General features: G+C 36.6%; 1 protein-coding gene across 2 annotated transcripts; it reads right to left on the bottom strand.

Moving 5' to 3' along the window:
- Positions 1-533: 533 nt before the first annotated feature.
- LOC109030587 (isovaleryl-CoA dehydrogenase, mitochondrial) lies at positions 534-15,015 on the bottom strand. 2 transcript variants are annotated; one of them, XM_072298450.1, is made up of 9 exons: positions 14,997-15,015; positions 11,179-11,268; positions 10,630-10,851; positions 9,484-9,645; positions 8,567-8,732; positions 7,506-7,599; positions 6,857-6,947; positions 6,039-6,207; positions 534-5,627 (listed from the first exon to the last, which is right to left on the bottom strand). In XM_072298450.1, exons 3-9 carry the CDS (start codon positions 10,843-10,845, stop codon positions 5,494-5,496), a joined length of 1,032 nt encoding a protein of 343 aa, XP_072154551.1. In that variant the 5' UTR covers positions 10,846-10,851; positions 11,179-11,268; positions 14,997-15,015; the 3' UTR covers positions 534-5,493. The 2 variants fall into 2 exon arrangements, with proteins under 2 accessions (XP_072154551.1, XP_018897175.2); XM_019041630.2 differs by lacking the exon at positions 14,997-15,015 and adding an exon at positions 13,554-13,911.

Raw genomic sequence — 15,015 nt, 5'->3', positions numbered from 1 at the left:
CATTTTCTCACTTTTAAATCTGTCTATACACCCTTTCCCATGACCGAAAAAAATTATAAAGAATACTGAAAAATCAGCTCTTTACGCACTTTCAGATGAAGTAATAAAAAATTAGCGTGCGAATTCTCCATTGCTTGGAATTTCGAGGATTTCATGGTAAACACGATTGTAAATGCAAGTTGAACAATCCTTGAGAACTTCCAACTGCAGCCGTATACGCTGCGTTGTGCTTGCCTAGGAAACCCAAAGCGCCCGCAATTTTTTGTGTATGCAACATGAACATCCTGAGAACAAGAATAGTTGTATCCAGATCCAGCTATTGAAAGAGCGTCTTCAACTTTCACCACTTGAAGGGAAGTGAGATTCCTCCTTCATTTATAAGAAATTAAAAGCTGAAGCTGAAAAAATTCTGATGAAACCACTGAAAAAAGTACTTTCTCAGCTTTTTACTTATTTAATAATTTTTAACTATACTTTGAAAGATTAGGAATTGAACTATCCTTTGGCAGCACTCAGATGAAATTACAACCAGCTTCTTTCAAATAAAAAATGTAATTCCTTTAAGATACACAGTAGATTGACAATCACTATCACATTATTAGAAATGGTGGCCACAAATATCCTTTTACATCAAGAGAAAACATTTCTCCGTCAATTTTAATAGTTTCATGACCATAAGGAAAATATAAAATATGTAAAATAAAGCATTGTGGCATTAGAGTAGAATCAGATAAATGAAGTATTTTACCACGGTAACATTTATAAATACGGAGGAACTAGTGTGTGACTACATAATTAAAATAAACTTCAAAAGTTTTCTGGAATGTTATCAACAATAGGATCAAAATTTCAGCACACTTCTTTAAGCTTTATTGACTTGAAATCTCCTTGAAATTACCTCTACTACAGGGATTGAGGCCGGAATTTTAAGACGTTACTCGAAACTTCCTCGACTCGAGATTTCCTTAAGTACGCTTTTCGAGTGTCCTCGATAATTGGCGGTATTTTAAGACGCGACTCGAAATTTCCTCGACTCGAAACGCGCTTCGAGTCACCTCCAAATTTCCTCAAGTGAATTTCGTTGAGCAAATCTCGAGATTTTCGTGAGGGAGGTACTGAGGTCCCTCAAGGGAGTTCTGAGGAAACTTGGTTGAAAGTGATTTGTTTTGTTATGAAAGTGAATTTGAATGAAGTGAATTTTTTTATGAATTTTATTGCTAAAATTTAATTTTACCCACTTTCCCTTGTTTACTATAGATATGTATGCTATTTTTCCCTTCAAAGAAAAAAGTATACTGTTTTGCCTCTAGAACTTCTCCTTCTCAGTTGCAACTACCTTACGACTTCGGTGTTTTGAAACGGTAGCTGAAGGGCGATTCTTGGGGGTCACGGACATTGAATTTCAACATTTTATATTGTCATAGAGGGTTAATTTTTCAGAGTAAAAAAACCCTTAAATCCACCCCCGTGCGAGGAGCATCCCCTCCTTTCCCTCAAAGCTTCATCAAAGAAAGTGAACCTCAGAAAGAGCTACTGAAAAGTACAGCGCCACGGGTACTACGCATCCCAAGTAGCACAGTGCAACGAAAATATTGAAATTAAATTGCAGTTTGATTTCAATACAATTGTAATTTTTTTACCATTAAATTGCAACATGTTTACATCATTTAGTCGATTTATGGTGATTTTAAACAATCAACAAAATGAGTTCCATGTGTCAGAAAGATAGGCAATATGCAATGCATTGAAAAATTGCAACAAGTTTCAGTAAACGGGACCCCTTCAAATAGGAGCTAGGCAACATACACAACACTCAGTGGAATTGCAATCTTGTTACAATGAAATTGCTACTTATGGCAATCTGTGCACTTGGGATTTTGGTCATGCACTTTACGAAGCTACTTACAAATTCAAAGTCCTCATCAAATAGTGATCCTAATAAAATTCCAAGGGCATTAATGGGTTTCATTTGACGTGGAGTTGATGTTCAATAAAATATTTTTATGATAGTTTTAAAAGTTATTCCCGTTTTTTTTCATCTAAGACATTACATCGTTTGTTTCGGTGAAAAAACATTTGGTTCCCTAAGGTATTGTTTTCAATCAAAAATAATAACTTGCAAAAGTCTATCTTGGTTTTTAACCTAATTTACTTTAATTTAAACATGGGTTTTCCACGAAATAAAGAAATAGCTTTCATCCTGAATTCATCTTCATCCCCTGCCCCCCCTCCTACTCCTCCAAAAAAAACCTGAAGAACCTGACACTGAATTTTCAGTTTTTCAGGGAGAAAAATGTTCGAGCAACTCATTATTCCCCCATTCTTTGCTAACACTCCTGTAGGTAACTCCCTAGAAAATCAACATAAAAATTGACAGATTGGATTAAAAATGACCTCATTTACTTCTTCAGTAAAGTGAGGCAGAATAATGATTTTGGGGCCTCAGATTTCTAACAACTGAGCGCCGAGTCTCAGAGAAACATACAAATAATTTCCACTGGTTAGGCCTCCCAAGCAATGAATTCCTTAGAAAAATAGAATTTATCAGGGCGATTCCTAGTGACGCCATGGCGTGTCAGGTATTGCTAAAATAGTGAGAGCATAATTGAAACATACAAAAGGACACGAGAAAACACATGAACATGCTCACTCTAACTTTTTGCACCTTGGCCTCTCCCTCCTTCCCCCCAAAAAATCATCATAAGAACTAGAGGAGAAATGAATCGCTGAGAAAAGATCAAGTTTGTCCCATCAACAAAAATGAAGCAATATTTGAGTGAAGAATTCCAATGTTTCTGAGAAGAGAGAATCAAATCAGTTAATTTATGAGCAGCTTCACCACTTCACTACAAATGTGGACACTTGGTGACGAAGTAGTTTTAGCTAAGCATGTAGTCAAAACAAAATGGGCATTTCAGGTCAAAGTTAATAGCCGAACCTAAAAGAAAAATACTGTGTGCTGAAGGAATGGAAGTTATAGAACATGATGTCATGAATACTCACAGAAAATCAAACTCTCTGCACTATATGGTAGAAGATTTGAAGGATGAGAGGGTACGTGGATGAGTGAATTCAGAGGCTGATGAGTTGCGATGAAATTGACAGCTGTGGACAATCAATCCATGGTCTCCGCAAATTGTTGAATATCAAATCAGCGGAGAACCATGATCTTTGAATGAGACAGCCACTAGATACACAAACTGATGAGGTAGGTTGCTCTCTTAAATTCTGGGCAATGGCCATCTTGGAAACTCTTGAGTCTGACACTTTGATGAGAATAGCATTCGAACTGCCCATGTGCTGCAGTGTGTCGGGATAAGTGAATATTATTATTCAGTAGAGATTCCTTTGGTTCAGGATTAACTTAGGTAAATACCTGAGGGCCAGGAGACCGCACACATTTTAATTTCAAAGAATTATGAGCACTTGACATACCAACCCAAAGAAAAGCATCATGATAGCAAAGTCCTCTAGATTAGGCAATCACTTGCGCATCGCTGTTAGAGCTTCCTCATCGCATGTTGAGACGAATGTCATTATCTGATCAGCTCCAAGTCAGCAGCAATATAACAGGTTGATACATGCTTTCAGACAGCACCATTGGTGAGCATTGACAAGAAAATACTAGACTTTTGTTTCAACATACACTCAGTGAGCTCTAAAACGCTTATTAGGTAGAATAAGATTGATAGTCATGAGAGATACAAATCGCTTAATGTGGCCTATGCTTGTGCTTTCAGAGACCAAGTAGAAAACTTCTATTAAATCATGTTCAGAGTCTGGAAAATGTAGAAAAACCTTATCTCTAAAGTCACAAATCTGCTCAATAGGTACAGTGTTTAATGTTCAATGTTGACTCGATAGAACTTGTGTTTGTGAAAACCAGCTGACGACTTGATGAATCACAATCTTAACCAAAGGGCTTTGAAAGAAGATGCTTTTGAGTGAGGGTATGGTTTGTAATTTTTGATAAGTTACCTGAGAGAAAGGGATATTCCTTTGCTATAAATCACATGTGGACAATATAAATGAAATAATAAAGCACAGGGTTTCATAATTGGTACGTATTTGAGACGCTGACGCTTAGATAAGGGCTACACTATCAACTTTTCTCCGGAGAATAAATCACGCATTTCCGAGAAATTTCACAGAGAATTCATGATGGAATACATGTATGATGAAAATAAGTACTGAGGAGAAAAGAAAGGTTCAATCACCGAGAAATTCACTTCCATTCAATCGCATGAATGTTAAGCATCGGTGGTGTGGGTTTAGGCGTGTTCTCAAAGACGATTAGGATCCATTGAACGCTTGAACTATGACAAAAAGGGCTATATCACATAAAGAAACACAAAAACCACTAAGAAATCGAATTATTAACTTTGAAACAATTAATTAAAAGGATTACTGGTCTGGCACTGATAAACAAACAAACAAATACCATGAATGGCCAGGCCAGGGCCGCCTTCTCACCAGTCACCATCTCACGAATGCATACTCTAGTGGATGAATCAGAAATTAACTCATGGCCCGGGAATTTATGAAAGTAGCCGCTAAAGTTTAATTTGACGCACTTTTCCATGATTATTATTCCAAATAAATTCCTAATCTGTTCTTTAATTGACGTTGAACGACATTCTCTCACCTGGAAGCCATTTTTTTTTTTTTTGGATGACGGAGATTCGAGTCGAGGAGATTTTCGAGTTGAGTAGATTTTCGAGTCGAGGAGTTTTTTCTCGAGTCGAGTGAGTTTCGAGTCGAGGCCGTTTGGAGGTTCCTCGAGTCGAGTAAATCTCGAGTCGAGGAAGTTTCGAGTAACGTCTTAAAATTCCGGCCATTATAATGTGCATGAGAAACTCACAAAGAAGTTCCCAGTCCATGCAATTTACAAGTGTGGGTTGAAATTTAAACTTCAAGACTTGAGTACATTTTTCAATTTCAAAACTGTGGTCCATATAACAAATGAAAATGGAAGTGCTCCTATAAAACATATCTATATATTTTAGAGAGGCAAATTTAAAAATGACACTTTCATTTCACTTGACCAAGAAAAAATGATCGGAAGTGGCTTAAGAAGTCCAAAATTTTCCTTTATTAAAATAAAGATATTGGTGCACCAAATAACAATCACGGAAAGTGCATATCACTTATGAGCTTCCTTTCCAGTGACTCATTAGTCCAGGGAAAATTCTCAGTTACTATTTTATTTTTCCAATTTTGAATGATTAAATTCAAGTTTCACTACAAAAGTATAAATGCATATAATAAGTGATATAAAAACTTTTGTCAGACAACCCTTCTCATCAAAATTCATAAATTGGCAGTTCCAGTTATCTAGCTGATCCAAAAATATTTGATACATACATTAAGCTAATTATAATACATATTATGTAAATCATTGAAAATAAAATTGTATTTATTAGTTATTTATTACCCTCCATAGCCGGTAACTTATAAGAGGAAACACAAACAATCAGCTGGAAAATTGGTTCACTATGAATACTCAGCATTTAAAGCTTTAGCTATGACTATTTTCCTTATTTCACTAGTTCCTGCTCCTATTTCATAGAGTTTTGAATCTCGGACTATTCTGCCAGTGGGGTAGTCATTGATGTAGCCATTGCCACCTGCAACATCAACCGGTCAAAAGAATGAAAAAAACATAATAACAAGAGGAATTTTCTCTTCAAATTTATGAAAACTTTCTTCCAATTCAACATTTGAATTATTATGCTTGTTTTTCATACATTTCTTACTATAAGATTGTACAAACTTTGCACACACAACATTAATTGCTAATTGGTGATAGAGAAAAACCTTTTTCGACACGGAACGGAAATATGCATGGGATCGATTATCATAGGTCCAGTATTTAAAAAAAGAAAAACATATAATAAATACGTATTCATGTCATTACATGACAGAAGAAAGTTAGGTTTGAGGTTCACATGATACAATTCTAGTCTTAGACATATGAATAGATAACCATTGATTTTCTGAAAGAAGAAATCCAAAAATGAGAGAAGAGATCTACGTACCTAGACATTGCAGGGCATCCAAGGCAAGTTGTGTGCATTTTTCCCCAGCATGAAGGAAAACTCCAGCACAGTCTTTGCTATTAATTTTTCCTTGGTCGCATGCTCGTGCAACAGTGTACAAATAGCTTCGAGAAGAACTCAACTTCACATACATGTCTGCTAACTTGCCCTATTGCAACAAAATGAGAAGAGGTATTAGGGAAATATAGAATTGATATTAAGTAGTGGTTCAAACTGAAAATAGGGCCTGGCATTCATTTCCAATGATTTTCAATATACATAATGCATTTGCATTTTTAATGTTTATTGGCAATATACAGTTACAAAAAAGATTTAGATATTTTATAATTTATGAGCTTTCACTTTTTCTTCTATAAAAGTTAATTTTGCACACATCTTTTCATTCCAGTTATGCACAATAGAGAATTTTAACAACTGATGCAAAATGTTCCTGTAAAATTAGAGATTTTGAATGACTCAATCTAGTTTAAGTGTTATGCTTTTATTTTAATTTCATTTTCAATTTTGAGTGGGTGCAATATTATTTAGAGCTAAGATCACAAAAAATGAACTTTTTTTGTTAGTTGTTGAAAGACAGCCTGTAAATACATCTATTGATTGTAGAGGAGAAATGGTGCATGAAGGAAGGAGAATAATTTAAAAATCACTGAGATTGGAGGCAACATAAGTACACTAAATACATGTTTTGATGAGCTACTGAGGATAGTTGTTTTCAGACTATCAAAAGTGACCACTGCATAGGTAGCAGTTGTATAAAAGAAGGAAGAACAATGAGATAAATTCTATCAGATACTCACTTGAATAAGTTGGAATTCTCCTAGCTTCTGTCCAAATTGCTTTCTCTCGTGGACATAATCAAACGCTATGTCACAGGCAGCTTGCATTAAACTGGAAAAAACAAAAAAACAAAAATAAAAACTCTGACTTCAAATTCGAGAATGAGAACTCCACCTAGGTATACTATAGATACTAATAATTTTCAATAATTTAATTTTCTTTACTCACAATGCAAATTCATTGAAAGGAATGACTTTTAGGGGGGGGGGGGGGGTTGGAAAAAGATTTGTTAGAGGGAACCATTAATTTTTTCTTTCTTCATGCTCTTTATAGTTTGGCAAGCCGGGCAAAACACAGGTAAGCTGCCAGAATCACAAATCCATGGATTTAGCTTCCAAATTTTTAGGAATGAAGGCAACCGAAATCTGTTTCTGCAGATACACTTGTCATAATTTCAGAAAAATTTACAATTAGAGTTACAATAAACTCTAATGACTTTTAGCGTAAGGTTGAGGAGGATAAGGTTCAGCTCGGGCAAAAAATATAAGTATGATGTATGACTGGCTCAGGAAGTAGCTTTCTTAGCCAGATTAGTTATGAAGGATAATTGAATTGGATCTGAGGATTTTCAGAGATGATCAGGGTAGTAATACAATTTTTAAATCTTACCCAACAGGGCCAGCTGCGATGACAAGCCTTTCTAAATCAAGACCGCTCATTAGAACATAGACACCTTTATTTTCCTGGCCAAGCAAGTTTTCAGCTACAACATACACGGAAAAAAGGTTAAGATAAAATACTGGATAAAAAATTAAAAACGTGATAATATGAGGTACCAAAACTTTTGTGTGCCAAGAAAATAATGAGCAAGAAGTTCAAATTTACCAACTTGGAAAGAAAATTCAGCCCATAACAAGATAATATTACCGCATATTTAGAGAGCCTAATTAAAAAGTAGGGGAAACACACTGGGTAAAAGATGTATTATTACAAGAACTTTGGGATCACATGATCCTAAAGAAACGGAGGCAGTGCTCTTAATAGAACTACATTTCTGATGATAAATGAAATGAGAAGAAACACAGGGTACAGGCTGGAAATAAAAGTAATTTGGACAGGACGTTTCGGGTTCACATTCCCTTTTTCAACCGCCGAAAAAAACAAAAAACAAAAGTTAAAATTTACACATAAATGAGCCGCCGCTTAACAGCAAGGCAAGACTCAAATATGTTTACGCAAAATATACTAAGTACTCTTTACTTGTACTATACTTTGTACTCGCAAAATATAAGTATGTACTCATTCTGATGATAATACAGTCATGTCTTGTTAGACGGTTTCTCAAAAAACGTTTTTCCTGAAACAACGCTCATGATTCTGAGTCCCAGTGAAACGTTTGTAGGAAACCATAATTTTTTTTTTCATCATAACGAATTCCGACACAACATTTCACTCAAAACAGTAAATTTTTTTGTCCTTTGCGAAGGAAAAAATGTATGACTGAGTGATTTGCATGTCAAGTCAACAAATGAGGAAAATTACCATGATTTTATGAGACAGTCATATAATATCTTTGCGTACAACCCATCAATTACTGAATTTATTGATCGATAAATGCCAATTTGACATCAAGTTCAATTTCAAAGAGATGAGTTTATAATGTTTTCGGCAGCTTCAGCATTCGCCATTTTTCTTTTTACTTTACGCTAAAAAATGAAATAAAAGTGTACCTGGAACCTCGCAATTATCAAATATTAACTCCCCAGTGTCAGATCCTCTCATTCCAAGCTTATCCAGTTTGGGACCAGTCTTGAAGCCCTTGAAACCTTTTTCCACAATAAAAGCAGATATTCCATGTTGTTTCTTAGAGGCACTAGTATCTGTTCTTGCGTAAACCTGTTTAAAATAAAAGGAAATTATCAATGTGTTCTCATTGGTGTGGTTATTGATAAATGATTTGAAGAGAAAACTTTATAATGAGAGCCATGGTCAAACTAATTCACACATATTGGACCATCTTACAGATGGTCTTCTTTTATTTATTGTTCTCAATTCTAATGGATATTCAATATACACGCGAATACCTCAATACATGATCGACATTAGCCAAACACTTCTTCTAATGCAAAAAAAAAAAAAGAAGGTTGGGACTCTTTTTTCTCATTTTTGAGCTGTGAGATTTTTCTATGAATGCAATACTCAAGGAGGACCATTTGTTGCACATCTTTCATCCCACGGTTCTTGGAGGCAAATTGTTTGCGAGATTGCGAATGGCTTTATTGGCACTGATGACTGAAATTTGAGAGCATTTGTAAGTCAGAGCTTGCTCTCATCTGCTGAGATCTATGCGTTCAAAAGACCTATGTTATAGAGCATTAGAGGCTAGAGAAGGATGCCATTTTATGCATTTTTTTTACTGCGTATCAAAGCATCAGATAGATCTACTGATGTTTAATTATTAACTCAATAAAACGTACCTGACAAAAAAATTACATTATACAAGACATTACAAAAAAAGTCATTGTATCTTTTTTATAAAAAATACTCCAGTCCTGCATAAATGTAACTTTCTCATCACCCAAATTTAATTAATAAATTGTAAGAAAATGTTAAGACTGAGAAAAATTTAAAAGTGGTTCTAACTTACAACAAGAACATCTGCAATAGGGCCATTCGTGATCCAGAATTTGCTGCCATTAAAAACGTAGTGATCACCCTTTTTTTCTGCTCGAAGCTGCATCGAAACTACATCTGATCCTGATCCTGGTTCTGACATAGCCAATGCTCCGATATGTTCTCCTGAGCAGAGCTGGTGACAAAAAACTAAAAAATAGAGTAAACAGCATGAGCGGAATATTTACATATTCATAAAAAGAGAAAAAAAGAAAAAGCAAAAAATCACGAGCATAATTATAATAATGAAAAGAGGACATAAATGTAACAATCGCGGTCGCTGACATTCGCCATTTTTAGGGAATACGCTTTTTTTTTAATTCTGGAGCCCTCAAGAATGCCTGTGCAAAGTTTTAGACTTCCACCTCATGAGTAAAAACAGCAGATATGAGAATCCACTGTTCTCCCTGGCCAGCGCGGCAGGGCACCGTGGAGATTCAAACGCACTTCCGATACCTGCCTACGCAAAGGCCATGGGCTGCAGCTGACACTCAAATGAAACAAATCGCGACCATCTCACCGGAATTGTTGATTTTTTTACTGATTTCAAATTTGTTCCTTATTTTTCTTTTAGAAGTTACAAACGGTTTAGTTTTTTCTTAAATTTTATGAAATGACTCAACATTGATTTACTTTTGGTTCATTTCAATTGTTTCACCTGCCTTACCCTTCCTGAAGACTTTGTTTCATGCATAAAAAAAATATTTTCAGTAAAAATAGCAGATGTCACATTTTTTTCAAATTGCTGTTACTCCTCCAATTGTTTACTTGCATTAATCGTAAAACGCATGTTTTTCACAGGAAGAGTTGGTCTTTATGAAAATCTTCATAAGAATCCTCTCAGTTCCATGGGCGGCAAAGTGCAAGGCTTCGAAAACTTCAAACTTTAAACTTGAATGATTTGCAACTAAGTTCCTGATAGGCCAAAATACTAGCCATGATAATACTTTCTGTCAAAAACTCTAATTTTAAATTTTCTGTCAAATTTGACAAAAATCTTTCCTGATTATTTGCCTTGATGAGCTTGCATCCATTTTTTCATGGACAATCACTTAAGTAGATAGTATTTCCTGACAAGAGCACAGCTTGCATAAAAAGCAAGAAATGGAAATGAACTTACTTTAGGTAAATATTTCTTTTTTTGTTCTTCACTGCCATGTCGCCTTATTTGATTCACGCATAAATTTGAATGCGCTACGTAGCTGAGTCCGACTGATCCACTTGCTCTGGATAGCTCTTCCATGATGATGATATGGTCCAGGTAGCCTCCATCAGAACCTCCGTATTCACTCTCCACAGTGATGCCTAGTGCACCGAAATCACCAAGTTTTCGCATAAAATCCTAAAACAATGCAATGTAAGTAAAAACATTTCAGCACTGAAGTACCAAAAGTAAGAACCTATCAGAAATACATCCAGGAAAAATTAGATTTAAATTTAATGAGCCAGTATTAATGTTACAGTCGTTATACTACCCATGTCGTACCCATGTCCACAGCAAAATTTTCAATCTCTCGGAGAAGACTGTCTTTACCTCAGTTTTGGACGTTTCCTTTAACATGTAGGACGACAAATTTACTCATTTTGCGTCAGAAATGTGTATTTTATTTTCACAGCAGGGATTAAAAAGGAGAAAAAGATTAAGTTCATAAAATAAATACATACTTACCCTAAACTGAGGAAAATTATTATTTTTGTCAATGTCCGCTGCCTTGGGGTAAAGCTCCTTTTGAGCTAAAGCAAAAATACTCTGCCGTAACTGAAAATAAAAACAGATACAGTGGAGAATCAATTTAAAAAATTTCAAGTCAACAGCTCAATTTTGAGCGAGTTATGATGATTCAAACTTCTCCATTGCATTTGTATTACCTCCCAAACGATGTATCACGAAAGGAGGGTTGGAGGATTTGACAGAAAAAAGTTAGAGGGCCTCGACCCCCCTCCCTCCCCTAAAGGGTCCCTCCAAAATGTAGAATCCGGTAAAAAGTAGCTTCAAGTGATTGTAGAATTATCCAGTACCTCGAATCTTAGGTGGAACCTTTCAAAAATTAGAGACGAGGGGGGGCGGGGTGTCAAAATGTTGCATAATCCTTGATGTACATCAAAGAACTTAAAAATTTTCCAAAGGATCTAATGCAACATTTCATCATACCGATTTTTGCCGCGAATATTTCCAGTTCTAGTTCTGTTGACGATTTTTAACTGATATCAACGCAAATGCCCGCGTGTGTAAGATCGGAGTTTTTGCGCGGGTTTCCGCGGTTATAAATGAACTACATTTTGCAATTAGGAACTATAAATTCCGACCCGGTTTAAAAACAACGTATGTGCCACTAGTTGCCCTATGCATATAAGTGTTTTTTCGGATGAGCCAGAATTCATGGGTCCAAATTGCAAAATGACGTCCAAATGTACCTACCTACTCGCAGCCTCTCCCGGATTTTTAAGGTTTCGCGGTTATTCGTAGACTTCGGTAACTCCGCGAGACCATCTGATTTTGCGCTGTCATTTGAGCGGTTTTCCCGCTTCGCGGTTTCGCGGGCGCTTACGATTTTTCGCGAATTTCTCGGCACCTGTGGGTGTTCGCCTGTTCATTGTACTTTCAACGGAGACTATCGCAAGTTTGGTTTTCGATTTTACGCGGGGAGGGGCGCCGTGTTGGCAAAACCTAAAGGAAAGGGACGAGTTGTTGGGAGGAGACATCACTTCAAAATATCTCTGTAATTGTTTCACATTGAATAGAAGTGCCCCGAGAAAATTTCAAATCACGAGGGAAGGCTGCCGTGCTAAGGAAGAACGCCGTACGAACATTCGAGAGTTGCCAAATTTCCTTTGATAAAATGTTTATATGTGAGGAAAGTTATGAATGTTTTTCCTTGAAATTTTCAGGAACTTTAGATCAAAATACAAAGAATATTCCCTGAAAAATTGGAAGAAAAATATTTATAACTTTACCAGGAAATTCGTATTTTATCGAAGAAAATTTTGCAACGCCTGATGGTTCATACGGCTTTTTTCCTTAGCACGGCAGAAGGTGAGGAGACCACTACTGCCGTGCTAAGGAAAAACGCCGTATGAACTTTGAGGCGTTGCCAAATTCCCTTTGACAAATCACTAATTATTAAAAAAATTTACACATATTTTTCTTCCGATTTCTCAGATACTTAATTTTGTTCGTGATATGATCTGAAAAGTCTGAAAATTTCAAGGAAAAATATTGATAATTTTCCTCGAAAATAAACATTTCATCGGAGGAAATTTGGCAACTCTCGAATGTTCATACGGCGTTCTTCCTTACCATGGCAGACTACCCCCCCCCCCCCCCCACTACCCTCGCCGATGCGCACCCTTTGACACGGTTTGACGCACGGTTGGATTTTCGGGAAAAGGCCTTTGTAAAAAAATAATTCTACCGATAAGGCAGCACCCAACTCTCATCTCATTATCATAAGATTATGTAAGGATATTTACAGCATATACCTAATCTTGTTCGGGAAACTTATTGTTGGCTTGCAAGTTTACGTACATAATATCATTAGGGAAGGGGGGGAGGCTCAGACCATGCGTTCTGTTATATCCAACGGTTGAAACACGTTTTTTTTTTCCGAAAAGAAGATTTTTTTAAACAGTATTCCGCAATAAGAACGACAGATGAATAAAAAGGGAGGGTGCTCGATAGTTATTATGGTAAAAGAAGGGGTTCGTTAATCAGGTTTGTATCTTAGAAGCACGGAAAATGCGTTAAGTAAATAAATATTTAAGGTCTAAAACACTGCGCCCCCCCCCCCCTCCCCTACGACGCGCGTCTTTCTATTCCTAATTAAAACAATTAACTTATAATTTGACGAAGCTGACACGTCTTGGGAATAATCTGGAAAAGGATTAAAATGTCAGAGGAAGAGAAATGAAATTACGGCTTGATGAATCTAAGTATCTGTAAAAGCTACATAACTTATGGTGTTCATCATCACTTGCCAAAGTAATGGCTTATTTTGTAAGGTAATTTAAAGTTATTCGAGGAATTAAGGGGCATTAAAAACTTACTTTCTGCTGCTCTTCGTTTAACCCATAAGTGACGTCATCAATGGGGTAGAACGCTAAATTTCGGCGAAAAAATTTGTTACTTAAGGGCAATCTCCTCAATAAACAAGAGTTCAACATTTTTAACGGAGGAACCGGTGACGACTACTTAAACTTGAAAAAAACGTTTTCTTTTCGGCATTCCTGACGGAAATTAGGTGAGCACGAGAGGTATCTATGATGCGAGCCGCGGTATTTACGAAATTATCAAACGTTCCGCGATAACACGCTCTCACTTTATCATGAAAGCATTGACGTTTGTTGGGCAGATTATAATTAAACACGACGTAACTAAGTAGGTAGTACGGAACGATACGCTGCTCAAAATCATCACGGCTCTGGCGGTTTCCAATACCTAAATTGTATTGCGACTTCCGAGACGTAGGTCACAATGCAACGCAATACGGCCGGATTTGGGGAGGGGGGGGGGGGCACATGGGTTGCGGCCCATGGCGGCAAATTTTGCGATTTTTTAAAAATCGGTATCAAAAAGAAAATTCGGCTCTTCTTGATATTTTGAAACGGACCACAGATTTGAAACATCGTTTTGTTATTCAATTAAAATTATTTGCTCATTAACCGTCAACGGGCGATTTCGACGATTTCGTTGGCCGCGAATAAGCGGCCTTCGGGGGCGCGCAGCGCACCGGAAGTTAGGCCGCATGGCGGCCAGGGGGCAGGGCCCCCTAGTAAATATCTAAGACAATCGGTATCGGCCTAGAGCGCGCGCAACTATCGAGGACTATTCGGTCGCGAGTCAACGGCTTCATTAAATCATTTTCACTCAAGTTTTTGCACGACTTCTCCCCCCCCCCCCCCCCTCTTTTCCCACTCATAAACACAAATGAATAATGGCCGCAAATACAAAAAGCGTCAGCCAATTTTGCTAAAATTCTAAAATAAACCAGTCTTTGAAGATCTCAGGCTACCATTGAAATTTCAGCTCAAAATTTTCATTTACACTTGAGTTAACACGCAACTTAACCTCCCCTGTACCTACTCACGAGAAGTACAAATGAATGCGATTAGGAAACGCATTGGTCGATGTTGCTGTCATTGGGATAGGAAAACAGTTTTAGTAGACTTCTGTTTTTAAATTTCAGCTCAAAATATGTATTTTTACTCGAGGTATTCTACAGTAAAAATTACCCCCCTCCCTTTCGCCTCTCAATGTTAAAGTGCTCTTAGGGGACTAATCATAAAACCTGAGAGTTTTTCTTCAAAAATCTTACGGCAAACAACACAAAAAGCTCTGAAAACTGAAAAAAACCACATACTGGTTGAAATACATGCATGCATTCAAATATAAATTAAAAAAAATTAATAGCATACATACACATAGATTCAAGAAAGAGTATTTTAAATTCTGACCATTAATAATGAAAGGTAAACATTTTATCCACTCACCAAAGTATACTATTGATAA

Source organism: Bemisia tabaci, chromosome 3 (assembly GCF_918797505.1).
Source record: "Bemisia tabaci chromosome 3, PGI_BMITA_v3".
NCBI lineage: Eukaryota > Metazoa > Arthropoda > Insecta > Hemiptera > Aleyrodidae > Bemisia > Bemisia tabaci.
This window is presented reverse-complemented; position numbering and strand designations above follow the sequence as displayed.